The sequence below is a fragment of the Muntiacus reevesi genome, chromosome 18, assembly GCF_963930625.1.
Source record: "Muntiacus reevesi chromosome 18, mMunRee1.1, whole genome shotgun sequence".
Taxonomy (NCBI): Eukaryota; Metazoa; Chordata; class Mammalia; order Artiodactyla; family Cervidae; genus Muntiacus; species Muntiacus reevesi.
Window position 1 is genome coordinate 24648072 of NC_089266.1, and position 25676 is coordinate 24673747.

General features: G+C 48.4%; 1 protein-coding gene across 5 annotated transcripts in view; it reads right to left on the reverse strand.

The window, feature by feature from the left end:
* The window catches only part of TTLL6 (tubulin tyrosine ligase like 6), a 38192-nt gene extending 22277 nt beyond the window's left edge, over window positions 1–15915 (reverse strand). For 3 of the 5 annotated variants that reach the window (XM_065910607.1, XM_065910603.1, XM_065910604.1), the window contains exons 1-10: window positions 15074–15915; window positions 13987–14105; window positions 13718–13848; window positions 11974–12130; window positions 11069–11212; window positions 10355–10440; window positions 4561–4786; window positions 3075–3250; window positions 1593–1781; window positions 633–810 (exon numbers count right to left, since the gene is read on the reverse strand). In XM_065910607.1, the coding sequence (XP_065766679.1) occupies window positions 633–810; window positions 1593–1781; window positions 3075–3250; window positions 4561–4786; window positions 10355–10440; window positions 11069–11212; window positions 11974–12130; window positions 13718–13848; window positions 13987–14007 (1308 nt within the window). In that variant the 5' untranslated portion in view covers window positions 14008–14105; window positions 15074–15915. Of the gene's footprint in view, window positions 1–632; window positions 811–1592; window positions 1782–3074; window positions 3251–4560; window positions 4787–10354; window positions 10441–11068; window positions 11213–11973; window positions 12131–13717; window positions 13849–13986; window positions 14106–15073 lie in introns of those variants that run through there. The other 2 variants (XM_065910606.1, XM_065910605.1) reach the window with 2 other exon arrangements.
* Window positions 15916–25676: the final 9761 nt, after the last annotated feature.

Below are 25676 nucleotides of genomic sequence, written 5' to 3' on the forward strand. Positions count from 1 at the left end.
TCCTGTCACTTCAGGTAAGTCTTTAAGAAGGAGAGAGACTGAAAAGTCAACTGAATCTTTCCACTGAGCAAGAAGAGAGAGCTAGGCCAAGAAGAGGGTTCCAGAGACTGAGATCGCGGGGGAACTGGACAGCTGGCCCCAGCCTGGAGGCTAGTCCATACTTGGAGCAGAGAGCAGGCTGGAAAGACCAGCTGTGTTCTGCCCCCTGCTGTAACGTTCTGAGGTCCTGCCCCCCAAAGTTTTTCCCTGTAGCCTTCTCTCTCAGTTGTGCCCCTGGCCTGCAGGAAGGGGGCATTTCAACCTAAACTGGAGTTGGGGACCATGAGTAAGGTAGTCCTAGAGCCCACTCCCACATGCGGCTGGTCCTCAGCCTCCCAGCCGCTTTTACTCCTACTGGAGGGAGGAGGACAGAACAGCGCGAGTCCTCTCTGCCTGGATGGAGGGATCCTCTGAAGGCCGCAGGGCTCCTTGTGACTTCCAGGCCCCCCTCCTGGGGCCCAGCCCTCCATGTGGCCCCCACTCCTTCAGTGTGTCTGAGCTCTCAGTAGGGATCTTCTCAGCATCCCCCCCTGGACTGGCCCCAGCCTCGGAAGTGTGCTGGGCATGCGTGTTCCCCTCCCATCCACGTTTACTTGTTTGGAGGTCTGGCTGGTGGCAGTCTTGCATTTCTGATGCTGTTTCTGTCGCCAGTTCTGCCAGCTCTTGCCTCTCGCTTGCTCGCCTGCCGATTCCCCATGCATCTCTACCCTCTTCTGTTTCATTTGCAAGCATTTTTTCTCTTGTTTCAGTCTCAGCTCCTGGATCAGCCGCCTGCCCAGTAAGGAACAGTGAGCATCACGCAGGTTAGGGATGGGCTATGAATATTACGGACATACTTCTTGAGGGGCAGACAAGACCGGGCAAGGAGGGGGAGTGCTCCATCTTCCCTGCCCCAGTGTGTCCAAATGATTGAGGGTTCCAAAGCAAGAGACGGAGGAGACAGTCCTTTCTCCAACCATACCACTTTCCGTCTGGGATTAGCCCAGGGAGAGATGTGGTGGGGGGCGGCACCCCACTCGACCACCCCGTCTCTCTCCTCCCTTCCCAGTATGCCAGATCACACAACCGACAAGTGCTAGGGAGAGGGTCTGGGTAGGAGGATAAAATCAGGGGCTCCCACATCAAACCCCTTCATATGCTGGGCCTCTCTGGCCAATGATGTGATGGAAATAACTCAGTTACAGGACTCAGGGGACAGGGCTTCTAGAGCCTCTTCTGTCATTATCTGCTGGATGATCATTCTTCTGCTCCATGAAATGGGTGAAATGGGATGAGTCCCTTCCAGTCCTTAGATCTGATACCTGAATGAATCTAGGAGGTAGTTCTGAGGGGTTGGGGTTTCTGGGAGTGGGGTTGGGCTGGCTGTCTTAGGGGTGAGTTTGTAGAAACAGCTTCATATCTACTTACCAACATCCCACACCAAGGAACCTTATGATTCCTGGTCCTTGTGAGACTAAAACAACTTCATGGCTGCCCCAAGGTCACACCATAGGTCAAGCACAATCTCCTCTTCCCCCAACACCCAGCCCCCCTCACCCCAGGAGCCTTCCTACCGGGCATAGACTTCCCGAGCCCTGGAGGTAACTGTATTCTGGAAGAGGGAGTTGTTGTCCTGGAAAAACTTCTCATACTTCTCCGAGTTCACACTGGGATAAATCAGGCGGAACCCTCCACAGTTTTCCTTTTCATACTTCTCAGTTTTCTCTACACGCACGGCCTGAAAGCCCTTGACTTCCTCTTTCCTGTTGGGAAGCAGAATGCAGGGCTGCAGTTAGGTCTTCTTGGGACCAAGCTTAGAAAGGACATGGCCTTTCCAAGGACACGGGTGTCATCTAGGGCGAGACCAAGGCTTTGCACACGAGAGTGTTCAACCAGCGTTTCCTAAGTAAATGAATACATGAACGTTTCCTGAAAGGAGATTCTAGCCCTCCTGGGACAGCCGGGGTCATAACCACTAAGAGCTGGTTAGAACAGTCTTCCTGACAGCTCACCAAAGTCTCTCCCGTTACAAGTAAAGCCCATTTCTCTCTTGGCTTAGTTTCTGATGGGAGGCAGACTGTCACCTTTCCAATCACAGTCCCTGCTACTCTCCTCTGCAGAACCTGGCTAAACTTGAGGGCTTCGTGGATAAGCCTGATGAGATTTTATGAGAGCTGATGATCTCATTCTCCCCCCTCAGAGCCCCCCAGGAGGTGGAGGTCAGGGCAGAGGATCAATAAGCCCTTTTTATAGTAGGGAAATCAGGAGCCCCTGGGCCATCCAGGGCCAAGTCATGACGAGGAGACTGATTCAGGGGATGCTCCTTAGATGATGCTGCCTCCTTCTCCAAGAGTTCAGTGGAAGTTATCCTGGAACGCCAGGCAGCACAGACCTATCTGGCTCTGTGTCCAGACCTGACACTTGTCAGCGAGGTGACCTGTACAGGCAGCTCCCCTTCCAGAGTACTGGTCTTCTTAGCTTCAAAAGCAGGACATACAATCCCCCATGCTACCACCTACCCGCCCCCTCCTCACAGGGAAGGCAGTAGGCGTGAACGTGCTCCGAGAAACACAGTGCCATCCAAACAGAGATGGCCTGATGCCATGGCCTGGCTTCAGAAGATCAGTTCAAAGCATCAGGCTTATGAGGAGGGCCGGGGCCACTATGAGATCTGAAAAGCAGCAAAGCCAAGTCCTTGACAGGCTCTGAGACTTCCTTCTTGTTCTGCAGATGAAGGCCTCTGTTACAGGACAAAGGCAAATGCTATGCAGCAGGGATGAGGTGTTCCCCACAACACAGCAACAAGGGGAGGACAGACGAATGTTCCCTTTTGTAAAGACAGATGGTTTTACTTTTTGTATCAGTAATCCCTGGGTCTCTCCATATGATATTAACAAACTTACATTCATCACATGTACTTATGTCTATAAATTAATCTCCTATTTTTAGGAACAAAGGAATAACCACAAGAAAAACTGTTTAACCTGCCACATCCTGCAAATAGAAATTTATGTTCCAAACAGGATTAGCATGTTAGAACTGACCCATGACTGTACCTGGTCTCCCGAGAACGACACTGCTGTAGGAACTGCCCCCGCTGTCTCTCCTCCTCCAAGACCTTCTTTTTGTCACAGCTTCTCAGGTTGATCAGGACCAGAGTGTCATAGAGCAGGCTATCCTTTACCTCTTTATCCAACCAGGAGTCAGTGGAGAAACTCGGGGAGTGGTTTACCTGTGAGGACAAGACGGCAGCTGGGGAGGCTGGGCAGCATGCAAGTAGGAGGTAAAGCTAAGTGCCCCCTCCATGGAGCTACCTGAGCCCACCTAGGGGCCCTGGCTACCATAATGAGTGGAAGAGAGGGAAAGAGGGTCTGGACTGGAGCCCTGGTGAAAAGAGGAGGGAGCAGAAACCCCTGCAGTGTGACTAGCTTTTATTTCAGTCCTGAATTCCTGAGGAGCATGGCAAGTCTGTCTTTGGTTTCCCCTCCATCTGGGGTACACATGCCCCCTCCCATGCACTATGCACCCCAGAGACCAGATGGAAGAGGGCAGTCCAGAGGGTCAGGCTGGGAGGTGGGGAGGGGAAAGGAGTGATGCATTCAGGATCCTGACGGGGTTAAGGGTCAGGATGGTGGGAGGACTGAAAGGACTCATTCCTGCTCACAGAAGAGTCCATATTGTTCAGTGGCACTATGTGACATTTGAAGACTTCTAGCAGTTTCTGAAGGCTTGCTTCTGGTAGTTTATTCTGCTCTTTGGTAAGAGCTCTAAATGGCCATATTCTCCTTCCCACCCGTACTTGGGAACAAGGGCTAGGAATGGAGGAAAGGCAAGACCCCAGGAATTCGATATGTAATTCTGGGTCCTCCCCTCTGAAGGCTGCCTCTGTATCACTGGCAGCCGTCACCATCACCTCTGACTTGTACCACAGCCCTGCCCTCGCCCCTGCTTCTGGTGTGTACACTGAATGGCCATGGGAGAGGCCTGCTTGCACAGGTCCAGTCGGGAAGAGATGCAGACACCCAGAAGCTTCTCTTCCTCCTCTCCCCACCACCCCATGGGGCTGGAGGAGACAGGAAATTCACTGAGTGGCTCCCCGCCCTTTTCCATGCCCACAGACACTAGGTTGTTCACTGCTGGTGCTTAGAACTGAATCCAGGCCCCAGATAGCCAGGCCCAGTAGCTCTATCTGATCTCAAATATCCTCCACCCAACTTTGATGAAGAACAAAGTCTCCTTTCTGTGACGGAGACAACTCTGTTAGAAAAGGTAGAGCTGTCTTTAGAGTCACTCTGTGCCTGAGATCAGAGCTTCTAAGTCTGGGTGGACCTCAAGAAAGCACAAGGAATTCTCTAATTCCCGGCCGTCTACCTCCCTCTGGTGGCCACTTGTCAGCAACGGGAGACGCCCCAGGCAGCAAGCGCCAGGGAGGCCATTGCTCGGCAAGTGGATTACAACATCCTAGCTGAGCCAGGAGGGCGGAGGGATGGGACTGACCCCAGTAACAGGTGCCAGCTTCACCCCTCACCCCAACCTCCCTACCTCCAGCAGCCAGGGCTTGAGTTTGTGATCTAACAAAATGTCAAAGCCCAGGATTTCAAAGCAGGCGCTGTTGAGTGTGTGGTGGGGAAAGCAGGTGTGGTAGTTATGCTTGATGATGGGGTAGGCCGAGATGATCGTCTTGATAATAACGTCCTCAACGTCTCTCCAGATCTGCGCCACGTTGTAGCCATGGCTCTCCATGTACGTGTTGAAGGTGGAGAGCTTCCTGGAAGGAAACCATGGGCCGTAAGGCAGGGCAGCCCACCTCTGGTCATCTAAGGCCGTAGAATGCTGGAAACTAGAAACTTCTAGAGAGGATAAAGCCCCAAAGCCAGTGGGAGGGACACTCAGGAGCAAGGGTAATAGCTGTGTCAGCTCAGGAGGACCGGTAGGAGAAAACATCTGTGGGCTGGGGGCAGGGATTGAGTACCCCGGTGGAAAGCTTCATGGATGAATTTTAAAAATTGTAAAAACCAACACCCCACATCACAATGTTGCTTTGGTAGCAATGGTTTCTTAGCCGTTGGTGTTCATTAGAAGCACTTAAGGAGTGTTTTAAGACCACTGATATCTGGGTTCCACTTCCACTGTCTGAGGGGATTCTGGGGACACTAAAGACACAGAAATGTTGTTAATTTTGTTCAATGTTAACCCCCTAAAGGGAAGCCCAGAGGGAAAAGGCCACCCCAGGGCATTTCCACAGATAGGGTTACCCACTGTCCCAGGCAAACCAGATAGTCTTGACTTTACAGCTGAAAGTCCCACATCTCAGGAAACCCCTCAGTCACAGGCAAACCAAGATGGCTGGTCCCCCTGTCACAGATAGCAGAGAATATCTACCCCTTGCAGAGAAGTTCATGAGGAAATGATCCAGTCAGCTCTGAGCTGGGCAGTACAGAGACAGGACAAATCTGACAGGTCCAAAAGGCAATGGTGGGGACAGATACCCGCCCCCTCACACACACACACACACACACACACACACACACACACACACACACACACACAGACAGGACAAATCTGACAGGTCCAAAAGGCAATGGTGGGGACAGATACCCGCCCCCTCACACACACACACACACACACACACACACACACACACACACACACACACACAGACAGGACAAATCTGACAGGTCCAAAAGGCAATGGTGGGGACAGATACCCGCCCCCTCACACACACACACACACACACACACACACACACACACACACACACACACACACACACACAGACAGGACAAATCTGACAGGTCCAAAAGGCAATGGTGGGGACAGATACCCGCCCCCTCACACACACACACACACACACACACACACACACAGTGTGCACAGAGAGCCGAACACACACACACACACACACACACAGTGTGCACAGAGAGCCGAAGTAGGAAGTGAAAACACTGGAGGAGGAAATATGGGTGATGCAGGAGAACGAAAAGGAAAGAGAAAAATGAGAAGACAGGAAACACAGCTCAACCAGGCAGTCCATAGAGCTGGACCCCAGTCAGCGGAGCCAATGCACGTTTACTAAGGGCCTGCTGGTGGCACTAGTGGTAAAGAACCCACCTGCCAATGCAGGAGACATAAGACATGGGTTTGATCCCTGGGTCGGGAAGATCCCCTGGAGGAGGGCATGGCAACCCTCTCCAGTATTCTGGCATGGAGAATCCCATGGGCAGAGGAGCCTGGTGGGCTACAGTCCGTGGGGTCCCCAAGAGTTGGACACAACATAGCGACAAACACATTGCTGTGTGTGCAAAATTCATGCAATGAGGGGATCCTGAGAAACCAGCACCTCTCCTGTGGGAAGCCTAAGGACCATTTGAAGAGCCAGCACACATATGAAACAACCAAAGATGCATTTATAGGACGACAGATAAAGAGAGACATTCAGTACAGAGGCATGCCTTTTCTACCTGCCATTGTCCAGGATGAAGGGCTGCTCATAAATGAATGTTCCAGATCCCTTGAAGCCAATCCTCTCAAGTACAAAAAAAAAAAAAAAAGTGCTTAATTTGCCTAACTGGGAAATAAATACCCCAAAATAGATTAGACACTCCTCTACCATCTTATAATAGACATTATGAATCATAACATAACCTCTTCTTGATGACTCAGGGACATCACAATGAATACGCATTACTGTGTAATTTCATAACGCCCAGTGGCTAGTCCATTCGATTTAACATACCAACTATGTGCCAGGCTCCCTGAAAGATGCATAAGGCCTGGTCTCTGCCCCGGACACCTGCCAAGTTTCCAGTTTTTCTTCACTGCTGCTACTGAGTTTGCAGTCTGGTGGGGATTTACTGTGGGTATGGCTGGTGTCAAGCTAGGAAGGGGGTAGTTTAGGGCAGGTGAGGCAGTCAGTTGGAGAAGCAGATGGTTTCAAAAGGTGAGGAAGAGGAGAATGAGGAGAGGTGAAAGCAAATTGGAGGGAGAGAAGGAAAACACTCTGCCCCAAAACATGGGAAGCACCTAGGTTCCAAAGCCAGGGCACCATACTAACCCTCAAGGAACTTAAGGACAACTAGGGACACAAGACAAACATGTGCTCCAAGCAAAGAGTAGTTACATGCTACAGCTGATGTTGACCAGGAGGATGGCGGGAGTCCAGAGATGGAGAGGCTTCTGGGGTGATTAGACTTAGATTCCACAGGCTTGTCCTTAGAGATGGAAGACAATCCTCCCATCTGACAAGTGAGGAAACAGAGGCCCACAGAGAAGATGGGTTTCCCCCACACTGCAGTGGTTACGTGGCTGGACCAGCATCTAGGACCAGGTCAGAGAAGGCAACACAGAGCTTAGTTAGACGGAAGGGCCTTCAAGGATGTTTCCCTATGTTTACAGTTGGAGCTGAGCAAAGGCAGAGAAGTGGGAATGAGCAAGGCCTGTGTATCAAAAATTAAGCAAAAGAACATCCTGAGAGAACATCACAGAGTGGATGGTGCAGACAGTGTTACTAGTAGTTAAGGGCACGGACCAGACTCAGGAGTTAATTCCAGCTCTGCCACTTTCTAGCTGTGTAACCTTGGGCAAATTTCTTAACCTTTTTACACCTGTTCCCTAATATGCAAACTTGGGAAATCAAGCCAACTTAATAGTGTCATTGTGAGAATTACATGTATTGAGGTGTATAAATTTCTCAGAGCAGTGCCTGGCAGACAACAAGTCCCAACAAATAAAATGGTAACTATTAGTGTAGTAATAATAATAGTGGAAAATGGGGTCTGGTCAAAGCATAGAGCAACTAGAGGAGTTTGAACTGGTGTTCTAAGCACTGGTTACCTGAGTGCGTAAGTAATGAGTATATTGAGTGTATAATAATAACATGAGCCACCTGCATGGGGGTTATGGTTTTTGAGGCCTATTCATACACATCATCTCAATAAGTTCTTATGGTAAATCTGCTTGAGGCTGGCTGGCCAGGATTCATTTTTATTGCATCATTTTATTTATCTATCTGTATTTATTTTGTGGGCTGTACTGCATGGCTTGTGGGATCTGATCAGTGAACTGACTAGGGATTGAACCCATGTGCCCCCTGCAGTGGAAATGCGGAATCCCAACCACGGGACCACCAGGGAATTCCCTATCACGTCATTTCATTTATTTGTTTGGCTACACCGAGCCTTTGATGTGGCATTCCGGATCTTTCAGTTGAAGCATCTAGGATCTAGTTCCCTGACCAGGGATTGAACCTGGGTCCCCTGCACGGGAGTGCGGAGTTTTAGACACTGGACCACCAGGGATGTCCCAATCCTGTCGTTTCAGAGATGAGAAATCGGATGTATAAAAAGGCTAAGCAGAAGTGCCTGGAGCTAAGGAGAAGAGTGATGAGGTCATGCAACAGTCAAGGAAGAGGCTGAACCAAGGTTGGGGGCTGGTGGAAAGGAAAGGACTGGGGGACATTTGAAGGAAGGAACTTCAGAATTCAATGATTTGCTGAAAAAGGAAACATCTGAGATGATACCAAACTCTCCAATCCTGTGAGTCAGCAGGTAGAGAGGGGGAAGCTTGGACTGCTGGGGTGGACATGAGGAGAGAGGATGCAAGACATTGGGAAATGCTGAGCAGAAAGCAACGCTGAGGCATCCAGGTACAGCTGAGGAGAGATGGGCCTAGAGAAAGGGTGGGTGAGGGACTGCAGGGGCAGGTAGGAGAGGGGGCTCCAGCAGAGAGGGGGATGGAGAAGAGCAGAGCAGTGAGGCCAGGCCTGGGTGAGAGAGGCAAAGCGAAAGAAGAGGAAGGAAGGAGGGAGAATAAAGGCAGCAGAACAATACTCTACACCCCCACCTTGGTCCTGGCACCACATACACCACCCATCACAGCCTGAGGACCCAAAGTCTGTTAGTGGGATGTTTGCTCTTATAAGAGGAGGGGGATGATGGTTCTTTAACTACACGCCTTTAGACTAAAGAGAAATCACAGTAATTAAGAGCACCGTCTGGGTGCTCTCACAGGTCACGTGAGGCTTGGAGTGAACCTATGAAGTGGGCAGGGCAGGGCATCTCACTGCTCTCATCCTACAGACCAAGAAACGGAGGCTCATAGAGGTGAACGGACTTGCTCCAGACGACTCAGCCAGCGAGAATCAGAGCAGGGACTAGAAGCTGGGCCTCGCCAAGCCCTGATGTTTAACACGGAACAGTGCAGAACGCCAGTGGGTCCCCAAGGACCAGGTGGGCAAAGAAGAGGTCAAGGAGCTGTGGGCAAGATGGGTGGTTGGCACTCTAGGACAAGGGGGAGATCACCTATCCACCCGACATGTCCCCTTCCAGCAGGCTTAACCTATTGACTTTCCTTTTGCTTTGTGGAACTCTGCTACCGAGGGAGTTGTGAAATTTCCTGTGCTTCTCTGATGCTCTGAAACCAAACAGACTCTATTTATCAGTCCTTTAAGCCTGATACAAGAGAAAGATCATGCGCCTTGGAATCTGACAGAGTGACATTTGTGTCCAGCTCTAGCATTTATAACCTGTAATTTTCAGCAGCTTATTTAACCTCTCAGAGGCCCAGTCTCCTCATCTATAAAATGGAGGTGGTGCCTAACTCATAGTTGTCCACCTACAAGGGGGAGATGATGCCACCTCTGCCATGATATTGTGAAAATTCGATGAAAAAAAACATGCACCCAAAGCACCAACATGGGCCCCACCACACAGGCCTTCCTTGCCCTCTCCCTTTAGCCTAGTCATCTTAAAACTCAATGAGACCAAAAAAAAAAAAAAAAACCTCAGTGAGACAGGATTAGATGACAAGAGAAATGTAAAAGCCACTGGGGAAAAGGCTCATGCATTCCTCCCATTTCCCCCCATTCTTCTGGGGAAACTTCCAGCCAGCTAGCCACAGGTCATGTCACACCAGGACATCATGCCACATCATTTGAGAATCTCTGTTGGAGCAACACCCCAGGGAACCCCAGGCCTGGCACGTCCTTCTCCGGTGGCAGACCAGCAATCGATAAATAGCTGTTGGTCTGGAAATGTCAGAAGGGCCAACTGTAATGCGAGTATGTTTTGGTGTGTGTGTGTATCCTGCTGGGGAAACAGTTCATGTTTATCTCTCCTCCTCCCAACCCCCTAGGGTTTATGATGTGACCTTCTTTTAATGATTAACAGCCAGAAGGCAGAGACTAAGGCGTCTGTTCTGGGTTTAGAGGAAAAGAAATATTTTCTGAGACCACATGATCTGAGATGGAAACACTGATGGGGAGTGACGGGGTTTGAGTAGAATCGCAGAGAGCAGCTCTGAGCCTAGCAGGGAAAGAGAAGGGGAACCGCTTCCTTACCTCTTGCTGCCAGAGTGAGCATCTTGAAGGAAATTGGCACTGTGCTTATTAATGGAATAATTAGTCAGGTGCATGCAGATATCATCCTGGGGAAAGAGACACAAGTCTGTGGGGTCAGAAGGAAGCACAGCTTCCCACTTCCTCTCTGCGCCCTCCCGTGGGCCCTGGGACTTAAAGAGAAGGAAAAGGAAGAGGATGTCTTACGGCTTACATACACTGGCAAAAAGGAGGAAGAAAGAAGGGGTACCCTACAGCCTGGAGCATGATACTCCCACTCCTCCAGAGGCTGAGTGGCACTCTGCTGAGGAAGGCCTGAGGAACTCTGGGGCCAGGGATGTGGGGGGAGGGCTGGGGGCTTGCCCATGTTCTTTTTTTTGAGCACCATGGAACTGTGGTTTTACAGTCAGGCCACGAGTCCTATTCTCGCCTCTCCCTAGTTCTGTGAACTTGGACCTTGGCCCAAGGTCCTGGACTTTCCCAGTTCTGCTGTCCTTATAACTGGATTTTAGTTTCCTCATCTGTAAACTGGAGATGATAATCCCTATTTCTGAGGGCTCTTGGGAAGCTAAATCGAAGAACAGATACATCCTGTTACACAGTAATTGAGAGTCTAGCAAGGGACAGCCACATTCACCAAGCCTTGAGAATGCAGATGTAACTAGGGTTTTTTACCAGCTTAAAGAGGAAGTGGAGGCAGCGTGTCCCCGAGCTCACCAGGTTGTCTGTGCAGGGATGGGAGTAAGAGGTGGTGGCGAAGCGTGCCAGTCCTTCATTGTACACAAAAATCCTGAGGGGGTCACAGGATGTCATGAGCACATAAATCCGTAAGTCGAACTTGAACCCGTCAATGATAAAGGGCTGGGAGGAGAGAACAGGAGCCACACAGCATCAGAGGAGAAACCAGGCTTGAAGCTCACTGGGGCCCTGTCTTGCCTTTGTGGCGTCAGTCCCAATGTTGCCTGTGTTTAAAAAAGGGTGGCCTGGGCCGGACTGGAGAGGGAGATGTGGGGCCTGGGCCCTGTGACCCATCACGTGACCTGGTGCAAGTCACTAAAGCACACCTGGCCTGTGTTTCCTGATCTGTCGAGTGGCACAAGTAACTACCCTGAAGAGCTCTCCTGGCAATGAGACAAAACAACACGAAAAAGTCCTGTGATGAAGGACATGTGTCACCATCCAGGACTGTATATACTCCTGTCGCCCTTCTGCCAGAATTCTCCCTGCAGTTGCAATGCCGATGGCAGTGCCAGCCAGGCGTCCCTTCCATGTACCTTCTAGAAGCCTCCCTCTCTGTACCGGGCTTTATCTCCAGCCACGGAGTAAAGCTGGCTACCTGATCTCTCCAGGCCTACTCCTCTCTCCCAAAGGAGGTGGGATCTCCAGAGATCAGTGGCTGTCTGTTAGAGGCAAGGGGCCAGACCAACCTCCAAGGGCACTCCTCTCTGCGCCCTCCCGGCCTAGGCACATGTCACCTCTCCAGTCAGAAGGCTTGGTCTGACCAAGTACAAGGCAGAAGATTTGTATCACTCTCTCCCCACCCTCCCTTCCCTAGTTTCACAGTAAAGCTACAGCCTGAGGGTGCCATGGATGATAAATAAATAGTCATGATGAGGAAGTACCTTTGAGATATAGAGCTGACAGATCATATCCTCCCCTGGTTTGATTTCTTTCACTGTTCGGGTGATGAATATACCTTTCCCTTGGCAGCCCGAATCCGGCTTACAGATGTAAGTCTTATTTTTTCTTGACCTGCTGTAGTTCTGCAAATCTCCCCAGCTACCAGAGCAGGGAGGGAATGAGACACCTTTAGCTGGGGATCAGTGAAAATGAAAGCTAGCTCTTTATTCTTTTTTAAAAAGTGACAAAAACCCTGGAATTGACAGACAGATGCCCAGAGATCTGGAGAGCCAGTGGAGCACACATAGTGGAGAGAGGATGGGCTCTGGAGGGAGATCAGAGCTGGATTTAAACCCAGGCAACATCACTCACCAGCAGTGTGGCCCGCTGCAAGGACTTGACCTCATTAAACCTCAGTTCCATCATCTACACAGTGAGGACAATGACAGTTATCTCATACATGACACAATGCAGGCAAAGTGCTGGTACATGCCTCACACCCCATAAAGGTAACTGTGATCCACACAGTTTGGCTTTGAGTTTACAGATAAGAGATGTGGAGTTCTGAATCTGACTCAAGCCCTGACAAATGATGTGACTTTGGATCTCCTTCCCTGCTCTGTACTTCAACTTTTCCTCTGCAACACCTCCACTCTAGCTAGAGTGACAGGGAAAATGCTATCTTTTTATTTTAATTTTTGGCCTCACCCCGTGGCATTTGGGATCTTAGTTCCCCAACCAGGATTGAACCTGCACCCCCTGCATTGGAAGACGGAGTCTTAATCACTGGACCACCAGGGTAGTCCAGCAAAAGCTATCTTCGAATGTACTTTGAAGAAAGTATACTCAGAAGAAAGCAACCAACTTAAAGGATTCTAAATCTCAGCCTTGTAGTACTTTTTGTTTTCCATTTAACTCAAAGGAGCTTTGCAGCCACTGGAGAAGTCATGTAACTACAATGTCTCTCAGTGGCCATGAAATCTGGAGGTGCCTGCGGACCTGATGACAAACACATTTCCTTCTAAGTTGCAGCTAAGCTCTGCCAATTGTTCTAAACAAGTCTGAAAAAGCTGGGCACTCTGGCGCTCTTGGTTTGGGAAAGCACTCAGTGGAGAGGGGACAGTGGGACTCCTGTGGGGCCCCTGCCTTGTGAATATCATTCTGATGGCAATGCTTCTGTACCCCCACCTCCCCACCTTATCCAGACACCGGACTGTACCCAGGTCATGCTCATGTCACCTCACATTTCTCCTGCTTCTCAGCGGTGTGGTCCAGAGTACTTTATGTACCAGGAATGGATGTTCAGGTGGATATAGTGAGACAGAGATGGGAAAAGGCTGACTGCCATGTCCTGCCATGGGTCAGAGGTCAGGTATCCCTCCCTGCTCCTAATGGTTAGAGGGCTCTAACCATCACCTCACTCCCTCCAGAAGTGCTCGAAGGCCTCAAAAATTCAGAAACTGCACAGTGAAAAGACTGGAACAAGTTCAAAATCAACAGCTTTCAAGGTCAGAACAAATTCTCATCCCAACTGCGGGCACAGGCTCCAAGGCACCCAGCCCCTAAAAGTCATCTACTTTTACAGGCGGAGCCTTGTGTTTTCTCAACCTTGGATACGCCCTTTATCCCTTCTCTTCCTGAAAAGAGAGAGATGGAAGATCCTATGGGAAGGGAAAGTAGTAACCAGGGTAAGGGGCAAGAAGAAAATGTAAACTGGGGGTGGGGAGTGGAGAAAGGGGCACTCACTCAGCAGGAAGACACCAGGTCCTCGGGAAAAAGTGGAAATCTTTCGGGAACATCTTCAACATGCGGCTCATATTCCTGGCCAGCAAGTCCTTGCGGCAGATTTCACTCATCCCTGGGAAGTGATTGATTTTCTGCAAAAGAAGCCGGAAGTCGTGAACAATGGGGCCCACAGGAGCACCCACGAGCTCCCCTTTGGGGTCAGTCATAAGAGTGGGGCCCCACAGGGTTGATGCCACGCTTACACTGAGGACCAGCTCTGACCCAGATACCTGGTAACTTTTCATTTCCATCACCCGTTCCAGTGACACTGAGAAGTCAGTCCAGTAGAGAGTCCAGTCATCACTTTCTCCTCCCTCTCGAAGGCCATACTGTTGGGCGGCCCTACGCACTGCCAGGAGGGGGGAGGAAGAAAGACCCATCAGGGGGGAGGTGGGGAAGGAGCACGAGAGGGGTAGGTTACGTTTTTAGGTGCTCCCAGACTGTACACAGAAGCCAGACTAGTGGGCTCCTTGGGACCGGAAGCCATCTTGCCCCATCTGGACACGCCGTTGCCAAGAAAGGAACACAGAGAACTGAAAGCTATTGGAGAGCGCGGCCAGTGCCCAGTGATCACCACAGAAGGTTTTCTGAGGTCAGTGTTTCACCCACCCTTGCCAGGAAGCAGGCCTTTGGCTCTCCTCCAAACACTAGCACTGAGTGTTCAGGGAATATAAACTAATCCTTAACGTCAGCCAAAACCAAGCTTAATTAGTAAGGTAAATTGACAGAAGAAAACTACACAGTGTATTTCAAAACAACACACATCCTTCTTTCCTGGTCCCTATTAATAACTGGGAGCTGACTCCAACATAAATTCAAATACCTTCAAGGACCTGGAAAGGCAGAAGTGCCTGTAGTGACCAGAAGAGTCAGGACCAGCCTAAAGCACCCAAATTCAAAGTGAAAATAATAACACTCTGCTCTGCAGTCAAAGTAGGTCTGCAGGTCATCTTGAGCCCACGGACCACCAGTTTGTAACTTGTGCTCCAAAAAAGAGCCAATGATTGCAGCCATCGCTGCCAGCTCTTCAATAGATCCCCCAATAACCATACACAGGAACTACAGATAGTGGAAGTACACACCACTATGAGATCAAATGATCTCAAAAGAGATCTCACCAATATGAGATCAAAACTCATATTTTCTTGGAATGAGATTCCCAACTTTCTCAAATAGTTAATTGGACTGGGAGATGCAAAGAACACAATTAGCAGACACCCCCTTCCTGTCCTCAGGAATATATGAGTGACCCTTCCCAACTCTTTGGGGGAATCTGGTGGGGTCCCCATAGTGGATGCATTGAAGGCAGATGCTCACCACTCTCATATCGGCAGCTGGATAGATTGATCACCAATCATCTGGAAAAGAGAAAGGGGAAAGCACCAAGACAGAGACAGACACACTTGCCAGAACAAGTGACTGCATGCAGAAACATCCAGTCCCATGGGAGCTGAGTGAAATCTCAGTGGCCACACTGAGCCTGCTTTGACCATCCCTGTTACTGAGGATACACATCCCTGTAGCTGCAGAATGACAGAAAACATTGGCGCTGAGTACTGTTGCTCTGCCTATGAGCTAGAAATTCTGTATTGTGTTTATGGCTGATTTTGCTTAAAGCTTCACATTTACATCATCACTCCTCAATCCTCTAATTCCAGTGGCCCATCAGGAATAGGAAGTGAACATCTTTTTGGCCAAAATATTTAATGGTCTCCCTCCTATTGCCCCCAATTAAGGGAAACTATGAGTTAGAAATTGGAGAAGATGTCAGATATCAATCAGTCTGAGGAGTGATTCATTCCACGCCCCCCCAAGAATGGAGTAGGGTATGGCAAAATATTAAATAAGAACTGGAATACAGAAGCCACAGTCAGATCCTAAGAAATCAACGTGGTTCTGTTACATTTAAAGTGTCCTACATCCCCAAGACAATAAGTACTTTCTTAAAATGAGGAAATCGTCCCTCCCCACACAACAGAATGAAGATTAGGACAGGTGTGGTTTTAGATTACACACAGCATTCTTTGATTCTATAAAACAGACAATCAAAAGTAGGTTCTTTTTATATGAACCAAAAGTGGTGTGACTTACTCCACAGAGTTTCTCCTTTACCTACTCCTTAGCCGCTGAGGCCCCCTCCCCTCCAGGTCCCTCCTGCTTTTCCCACCATGGATTCCCATTCCCCGTCTTGCAATCCTAACCTCTTTTTCTTCCTCTTCTTCTTGCCTTGTGAATGGGCACTCTGAAGTCCCTTTTGCGCCCCAGTGTTCTCTCTCACAAAAGCCATGGTGATGATTTCTTTTGAATCTTCTATAGAACCGTCCTCTTTCTCTTCTGAGTCTGTCCCTTCCTCTTCTTCCAAAGGTAGGCTCTGGAGCATCTCCCCTGCCTGCGAGGAGGCTCGGGGGAAATACTGCCCCCCCACCCTGGAGAGAGGGCAAACAGAATGGCAGTTACTCAGATCCACCTGCAGGGGGATCCCCTCCCTTGCTCATGTGGGCGGTGGGCCAGCACTCAGAACCAGAAAACAGGTTGCAGTGTATGAAATGCCACCTCACCTCAACGGTTTGTGCACGCTCCAGCAGGGAGCTGATTCCACCTTTTGCCATGACTATGACCTTGGGGACTCACTCAGCCAACTCTGGCCTTGGTTTTTCCCTCCTGGGGTTTTCAGCATCATAGCAAGCTGAGATGCTATGCCTGGTACCAGGTAAACAGTCTTATTATTAAAACTGAGTGAGTGTCTGGAGACAGCCTCAGAACTGAGCCCTGAGCCTCCCTAGCTGAGGGAGTTGGTCCCCGTGGTTGTAAATGGGGTGCTTTGAGGAGGTCTGTTAACTATTCAGGCGCTGCACCAAACAACCCTCATGCAATTTGCTGGCCTGAGAATGAACGCAACTGGCATTCACAAGTGACAGACTGACTTGTAGCTGACTGAGCAAGACTCCAGCCCAGGGTCAGGTGCAACCCTTCAGAGACTTCAACCACAGAAGAGGCTACAGTATCTCCCTCACCATCCAATTCAAAATAAAAGCATGACAAAATCATAAAATACCTACAAGGAAGTCCAGCAAAGTTCTCATCCCCTAACCCCACCTCCATGATGACTTCCTTGATGCTTGCTTGAAATTTCAAATACCAAGTTTTTCGACATGGTTTTTAAAGCCCTTGCTTCACTAATCCTTAGGAATGTGCTTAGTCTGCCTTTGGGTACCCAGAACTGCCCAGGCCCAATGAACTGATTCATATCCCCTTCACATCTGAGGCTTCTATGACCATAAAACCAGATTTCTGGTGCTTCCTCCTCCTCTCCTCACCTCCCCAAACCCCACCAACCTCTTCATTATTTTAATCCCTCTGATTTGATGCCAATAGTCCTCTTGCTAATTACCCTATTCTTTCCTCAAAACTCCTTGGTTTTTAAAAGATGGTTAATATCTTTACTACAATTTGTTCTAATTTATTATTATCATTGAAATATTGTTAATGTTTTAACATTAAAGGAAGCTCAGAAAAGGGCAAGGTGGAAAGCCACAGAGCAACTTTGGCTTTTTCGTGTATTCTTTTTAAAGACTATTTTTTAAAGTGGACAATTTTAAAAGTCTTTATTGAATTTGTTACAAAACTGCTTCTGTTTTATGTTTTGGTTTTTGGCTGCAAGGCAAGTGAAATCTTAATTCCTGGTCCAGGGTCAAACCTGTGTCTCCTGCATAGGAAGGCAAAGTCTGAGCAACTGGACCAGAGAGAAATCCCTTGTATATTCCTTTTTATTCTTAAATTCTAATTATCATTAGTCTTATATAATTATATGTCTTATATATATGTCTTATATAATTAAAAGTCTTATATAATTATATAATAAACAACATTTGACCTGCTTTTTTCCCTTACTATCATATCATAACCATTCTTTTGGTTGTGGCAAAGTTTACATAGTTCTATCTTTTCATCATTGTGTAATAATATCCCACTGAAAGAATGTGTCTGAATTTAACCAGCCATTGCAATTAAATGCAGTTACTAACAATGAAAATTGCTTTCAATCCTGCTATTATATAAATAGCTCTAAAATGCACACTTTCATGTATAGAAGAGCCTTTATTTCTTTAGGATTATATTCTTAAGATATTTATCGAGAACCAGAATGACTAAGTTAATGAATATGGAAATTATGTAGCCTCTGATATTTTAATTATTTATTTATATCACCATGTTATTTCCCAGAGGGATTCCAACAATTTCAACTACCACCAGCAACATGCAATTACAGCAGGCTCACCAGAGTCACAACCTCTTGGGAATCATCTCCCCTCTATACCCAACCTTGCTAATTCCAGACAACTTTGATACCTTACAGCCGTGTTTTATTTAACATTACGATACCCTGCCACCACTCTCCATTTCTTTTTCAAACCGAAACGGTGGAGGGTGCTCTAATTCAGAGGCTACCTATGAATAATTTAATAATAAAACCCTACATGGACATAATTCCTTAGGTGTTCCAAAGAATTTTCACATACACCATCTCTCTGAATGCTCATAGCCACCACTGAGAGGAAGAGCAGAGCTATGAAGTGGCCAAGAACTGCCACTTGTTTCTCTCTCTTGCTGAAAAGGGCTGTTCCTCACAGCCAAGCCATCTGTGGTGATGCCTGCCCTGAGCAGGGGGGAGAAAGGTTGTACTCAGTGTAATTAACGGATGAAACCTGGGCGTTGTGCGTCAGTTTTTCTCAGCGAACAGGCATATTCTTGGAAAAGTTCAAGAGGACTGCAGTACTGAAATCTTGACCTTGGACTGCTCGCTTCCTGCCAGGTAAACGGCCGGCTCCCCTCCCCTGGCCTCCACAATGGCTTCTGTTTACCAAGCCCTCTAGGAGGAGTGGCTCGTTTACCTAAAGGTTAATGTTAACTTGAGGAGGGAAAACTGACCCTGAATCTGGCCTCTGGAGTTGCAAGTTGTCTTTGCCCTTTTTCAAATCCTTGCCCAAGTGGTAAAAACAAGTCATGGTTGCTTGTATTTGTCTGCCTCGAAGAGAACAACAACCCTCCCCCTACCCAAAAAAAAGTCAGTCAAATTCTCTTTACTCTGGCACAAGAGAGCCTCGGGCACAGAAAGCAAGGAAGGGACGGAGCTTGTGTAGTTCCGTGGGTTCATCAGGGCAGACTTGCCCACCTTCCTCTGTAAACTAGGCTACGTGAGACACACTTGGAAGGCGCCGGAGACAGATGCAAGAAAGCAGACAATGGTCATTGATTGCCACGTGTGACTATTTTCGCTTTGTCTTTGGGAGCTTTGTCTTCCCCCAGCTCTCTCCTTCCTGTTCATACCCAAGGCTAAATCCTGTTGGCTTCTCTCCAGCCCCTAAAAGAGAACAGCTCACTCAATATTTGCCACAAGGGTTTGCCTTCGAATCTAGCCTACAGAAATGTTTACTTGCCCCACAGCAGTGGTCATCACTGTTAGAGATGTAAAAGAGAAGTAGCTGCCAATAACTAGGAAATGTAGATCTGTCATAAAAATCTAGATGTCCATTCCTTTCGGAAAAGGAGGTCCCCATTGCTTCAGGCCAGCAATCAACCAGAACTGAGCAATGGCTCCCTCTCTAGACATTTTCCAGTCTGCCTCAGTCCCTATCATTCCCTATTGTCTCCCTGATTCAGGAGCCAAGTGACGGTTACCCTCCTATTAGTTTTCCATTTAGCAGCATTGAGAGAGAGGAAACACTTTTGTATGCCCCAGATCACTTCTCTTTCATTTAGGCTCCAAGTCTGACCCCACAGACATTTGAATTTACTCAGACTCTACTAGCAGATCTCAACTTTTCTTTCCCAGTCTCAGCAACTACTCCCTGTTAACTTAGGGGTTTCTACCTACTCTCCTGTCTTAAAATTTGGTCAAAAGCAATCTTGTAGCCTTGAGAAATCAAAAGAGGTGAGGCCACCGATTCAAAGAACAAGGTTAAGGAGAATACAAAAGAGGGAAGGGGGCTGCTGCTGGCATCCTGAGATATGGTAATTATATCCCAGTGGGAAGGCCTGTGCCTGATGCTGAAGCCCCAATACTTTGGCCACATGAGAAGAACTGACTCATTAGAAAAGACCTTGATGCTGGGAAAGATTGAAGGCAGGAGGAAAAGGGGATGACAGAGGATGAGCTGATTGGATGGCATCACCGACTCAGTGGACGAGTTTGAGCAAGCTCCAGATGGTGAAAGACAGGGAAGCCTGGCGTGCTGCAGTCCATGGGGTCACACTGAGTAACTGAAAACAACAAAGGGCCTGTGCAGTCAGGGATGTGGCTTTAAACCACTTACTAAGAGGCAGCTGTAATGAAGTGGCTAAGAACTCAAGATTCTGGAGTCTATCTGCCTAGATTTAAGTCCATGCTTTGCCACTTCCTAGTTGTGTGATCTCAGGCAATTTACTTATCCTAACAGCTCTCTGCCTTAGTTTCCTCATCTGTAAAATGGTGTGCCCCAGCCATGAGAATTAAATGCAGTAATTCATTTGAGTTAATACAGTATGCTTAGGAGAGTGCCTGGCACATAGCAGGTGCTCACTATTTGCTATCATTCTCAGCTAGGTGGCCCTGGACTGTGCCTTCTCTGATGGAAGAGGCTATTGTGAATTCTCAATTCTTGCCACAGTGTCTGGCACATAACAGAGATCCCTATGCTTCTTGAATGAATGAAGTGGAAGGATGAATAAAGGCAGGAATTAGTTTCACCTGTCTAAGGTCCCTTTTCTTCATCTATATAATAGAAATGTTGTGTGAGCATAAAAAATAACTTTTTTAAAGCATTGACTTTGCATCCTTTCATATAGCAGGCATTTAAAACAGTTTCATTCACTATAATAGTAAATACTGTTTACAACCTACTTACCAAGTATGCACGCATGCGTGCTAAGTCGCTTCAGTCCCGTGCGACTCTGTGTGACCCTATGGACTGTAGCCCACCAGGCTCCTCTGTCCATGGAATTCTCCAGGCAAGAATACTGGAGTGGGTTGCCATGCCCTCCTCCAGGGGGTCTTCCCAACCCAGAGAACAAACCCATGTCTCTTACATCTCCTGCATTGGCAGGCAGATTCTTTACCACTAGCGCCACCTGGGAAGCCCACTTACCAAGTGTAACAAGTATTAATTATACTTACCAAGTATAACAGGTATTAATTATACTAAAGCACTTTACATACATACTGTCTCATCTCATCCTCATAATATCATACCATAGATACTCTCTTACTTCTATTACAGATGAGAAGGCTGAAACACAGAGAGGGTAAGAGGCAGACCTGGGATTAGAAGCTATATTCATATTCATCTGACCCCACAGCCTGTCTCTCCTCTACACTCCATCCACTGCCTTTTCCTCTCTGCCAATCACCCGTAAACGACCGAAACCATCAAGTGAAGCGACTGCTTTCCTAGCTCCCAGAAGCAGTCTTGGTTATGTTAGCCTCTTAAGAATCAGCTGGTCCCACACCATTTTCCTTTAAGCCAAATGCTTCTAAATTCCCACTTCCAACAAGGGGCCTGGATCTCCCCAGATCTGACATAATCCGAGACCAGCCCTATTGTTTCTACTGTGTATGTATTTTCACTGTTTCTTTCCCTTGTTTTCGCCAGTGTCCACACTGTACCAGGGCTCTTATTTGAGTGTAATCAGAGCGTGTTCCAGTGGAATTCCTGAATATTACAGCTGGGAGGGACCTTGGAAATTGTCTATTTCAGTCTGTTTGCTTCTTAGAGGTTTTGAAATCCCCCTCCCAGTTAGTGGAGATGGACAACTTGTACAAAGCTGGAGAGAAGTCAGCAGAGCCAGGATCAAAGCCCCTGCTTCCTGCCCTTTTACATAGCTTTCCATTATGCCAGTCAGTGGGCAGGCAATATAGACCAAGGGACTCAGGGAATTAAAGCAAAAACAACATACATACTATGCTGCACAAATATATGTAGCAAATATCATCTTCAGTTTTTCTTGATGACACAGTCAATTTCCCCTCCCAAGTAAAATAGTTAAGATAGTGAAAAAACCCTGTTTGCATTTTGGTATGGGATTTGATCTTGGGATCTTCCAAGTAGAGGTTGCCAACCAAAGCCTAGTGACACATGAAAATGACTTCCATTGGCCACCAGGGGGAGGAGATGAGCACTGGGATAGCTCCATGCAAGCAAACACAATGCAGGTTACTTGGAGGGACTCATTTCCATTGCTCAAAGACTACACATGTTGAGTACTCTTCTTGGCCCAAGAGGTGCTACAGAAGGGTGGGAAATGTTTAGTGCTTTCCTTTGCTAGGCTGAATTAATATGTTTAGTTGCTCAGTCATGTCTGACTCTGCAACCCATGGACTGCAACCTGCAAGGCTCCTTTGTCCATAGGGATTCTCCAGGCAAGAATACTAGACTGGGTAGCCATGCCCTTCTTCAGGCGATCTGCCCAACCCACGGATTGAACTAAGGTTTCCCGCATTGCGGGCAGATTCTTTACCGTCTGAGCCACCAAGGGAGCCTGAGAATACAGGAATGGGTAGCCTATCCCTTCTGCAGGGACTCTTCCCAACCCAGGAATCGAACTGGGGTCTCCTGCATTTCAGGCAGATTTTTTACCAGCTGAGCTACCAGGGATTAATATGGGGGTCTATAAAAGGGAGGAAAGAATCATTTGGTTGTTAAGTGTTTCAAATGTTAGTTTTTTTAACCCTGACCTTTATAACCTAGGCTTTTCTTTTGGTCTGTAGGAATTCATTCAGCACTGAAGAGTTTTCCTACAGTGTCTGCCTGTGATTTCCTTCTCTTCTTCCAAATAACAGGTTTTCCTGCACTCCACTCACCTTTTCATCTTTTGGTCCTCATTCCCCTACCAGAAGCATAGAATGCCTCTGCTAGCTCTTAGAAAAGACAGAAGTAGATAGGACAAAAAAAGATGCAGAATAAGATCTCTGGATTTTGCTTTTAGCTTTGCCTCTTTGACATAGGATATCATATTTAGAAGCCAGTGCTTATATTCTCCCTCATTTCCTATCTTTTCTGTCATTACAGAATCACCAAGAAGATAAAAGCTTAATATCCAGGAAAGTGCTTTGAACTTTGAAGCAGGCAGGATAAAATAAAATGCCTACTATGGTCCTCCACTCCTTCCCCTACTCTAGCAAGGCTTTTTTTTCTGCCCCTGTTACCAGAGTCAATTTGAGCACTATTTGGTCTATATTTTAGCATAAAACTATGACTTCAGAAAGGAAGGGCTTCCCTGGTAGCTCAACTGGTAAAGACTCTGCCTGCAATGCAGGAGACCTGGGTTCATTCCCTGGATTAGGAAGATCCCTTGGAGAAGGGAATGGCTATCCACTCCAGTGTTCTGGCCTGGAGAATTCCATGGACTGTATAGTCCATGGGGTCACAAAGAGTTGGACACAACTGAGAGACTTTCACTTTCACTATGGTCTTTTGGCTTTTCATTCTATCCACCCTTTGAATCTCAGCACAGGGCCTGAAGGGACCCTTAGCAAAACACAGACTAACAAGGGAGGCACTCAACTATTCAAGGGTTTTGCCAATAAGTGCTGAGAATAACTGGCCACGTCCCCTGCGAACAAGAAACTTGCTGACTCAGATGCCATCTTTTATTCTGCTAGAAATCAAGGCATTCTGCAAGACTGGAAGATGCAATTTTCAGGCAGGCTCAGACCCAGTCATTTTCTCCACAATACGCAGTGCATAACTAGCAAAGACAGATTGGTTCTGGATCCAAACCCCACCTCTACCACTTACTATAACAGAAGGGTGACTGTGTGTGAGTGAGTCTCTTTGTACCTCAGTTCCCTCGAAAGTAAAATGAAAATAATATTCACCTCATGGGGTTGCTTTAAAGATTAAGTGAGTTAACATTTCTAAAGCTCTTAAAGCTATGTTTGGTTCAAAATAAGGGCTATTGTAAAATGAAAATATAATTGTGGCACTGGTGTACACAATAAATAACTTAAGTGCCTAGCACATACTAGGGTTTAGTAAACTGTTATCTCCCTTCCCACGTTCATTCCTATTAATAAATGTAAGTTACGTTTTTCCCTAGGGTTCAAATCCCAAAGAACTTTCCTCAAGCCTAGAAGAGTTTTCCTTCAGAAAGGTGAGAAATAACGCCTAGAAGTGAAAGAAAAAGGAGATAGGTTATTTGCAGAGGGCTGGAAAGGAGGTAGGTTATTTGCAGGGGGCTGCGCTGCCAGGAGAAACAGAAGTGTCTTTCTGTAAGGATTCTCCAGACAAAGGAAGAAAGGTGATCAGGAGAAGGATCGGAGGATGAGGAAGGAGGAAAGGGAGAGAGTTGTGCGATTCCCAGGGATCTCTTTTATCTCAGGGAAAGCTCCCTGGGGGCAGCGGTTTGGGGAAATCGAGGGAGGGCGGGAAGTGAGGGTGCGCACAGAGGGCGACCCAGGTTTGGGAGGAAAGGTAGGTTAGGAAAGAGTGAGGAGCTGGGAGAAGAATGGTTGGTGTGTGAGAAAGGTCCTGGCACGGGGTTCCGAGGATGAGAAAAGGGAGTGAGAATATTTTAGCAGAGAATTAAGTATAGGGCGTGGAAGAGGGTGAGCGATACCTAGACCTGCTTAGAGGTGGGCTACAGCAGAACCGAGAGGAAGCAGAGGCGTGCGGGAGGCTTTTGCCACAGAATGCCGCCAGTGAAGGGCAATGGGGTAGCCTTGGGAAACTGAGCACCATGGAGGACCGGGGTAGGGGTGGGGCATGTAGAACCCGGTTTTCAGTAGGGAGGCACTAGGAGGCCGCGGCCTGGGGGCAGCAGCGGGCTTTGGGGCGCTCTTACCCGCAATTCCTATTCCCCGTGTCGCCCCCGCTCTGCCGCCAGTATCGCTCGCAACCACACTCGTGGGTCCCCTCCTCGAAGGAGAGACGCTCCCACTGGCTGCCAGACAACCCCTAACCCCAACCCGAGCTGCTCCTAATTTGGGGTCCGCCCGGCCCCCCTATTTGCATATAGGTCTTTCCAGACCTTCGATTGGCCCCTTCGGTAGTTGGCATGCCCCCCCCCGCCTCCCGAATCCAATTAACCGCTCGGAGAGAGAAGCGCCCGAGGTCGTCCCGGGAGACGCCGAGGACGCTGAGACGCGGGCCGCGCTCCCGGCGCGCGAGGCGCAACTACCGCCTGCCCTCCGCGGGTCCCCGCCTTACCAGATCCGCCCAGCCCTCCCCGGTCCGCCCCGCCCCCGGGTCCGCGGCGGATCCGGCCCGCGCCGTCCGGGCGTCGTGCGCAGGCGCGGCTTGAACGTCGGGGGCCAGAGCGAATCAGAACGCCTGATTCTGGAACTCCAGCGGCGATAGTCGGTCCGAGCGAGGGGCGCCTTGGCCCTTAGGCACTCTGTAGAGGGTAAACATCCACAACCGGGAGCAGGGAACACCGTGCAGAGAGGGCTGGATTGAAACCCAAGTCGAGATCTCAGGTTGCCTGTGTAACCTCGGACAGCCGACGTGCCCTGAGACTTAGCTTCTTTAGCAGTAAAACGGGTATCACAAGCCTGTGACGAACCGCTCAGGCTTATTGAATCATGATACCTCAGAGGGTGGGAGGGTCCTGACCGCCACTGAACTGGCCAATAGGAAAGAGCGGCCTAGGGCTCAGGGGTTTTGACTTCTCAAAACAACACCTTGACTATTCTCAGGTGGAGAATCAGAGCAGTGACTGGATTCAAATTATTGTGGTTCCCTAAAGTTTCCACCAGTCTGATCTTAGAGTCCTGCCTGGAAAGGAATGGCAGCCAGTAAAGAATCGGACCCGACTGAGCGACTAAGCACAGCACAGAGCTGTTTTTGCCTGGATTGATTCAGATTGGTGAAAGATTGAACAAAGGATTGATTTTAAGTCTTGAACCATAGCGATTTTGAGAAACTCCCTTACGGATTGAACCGAG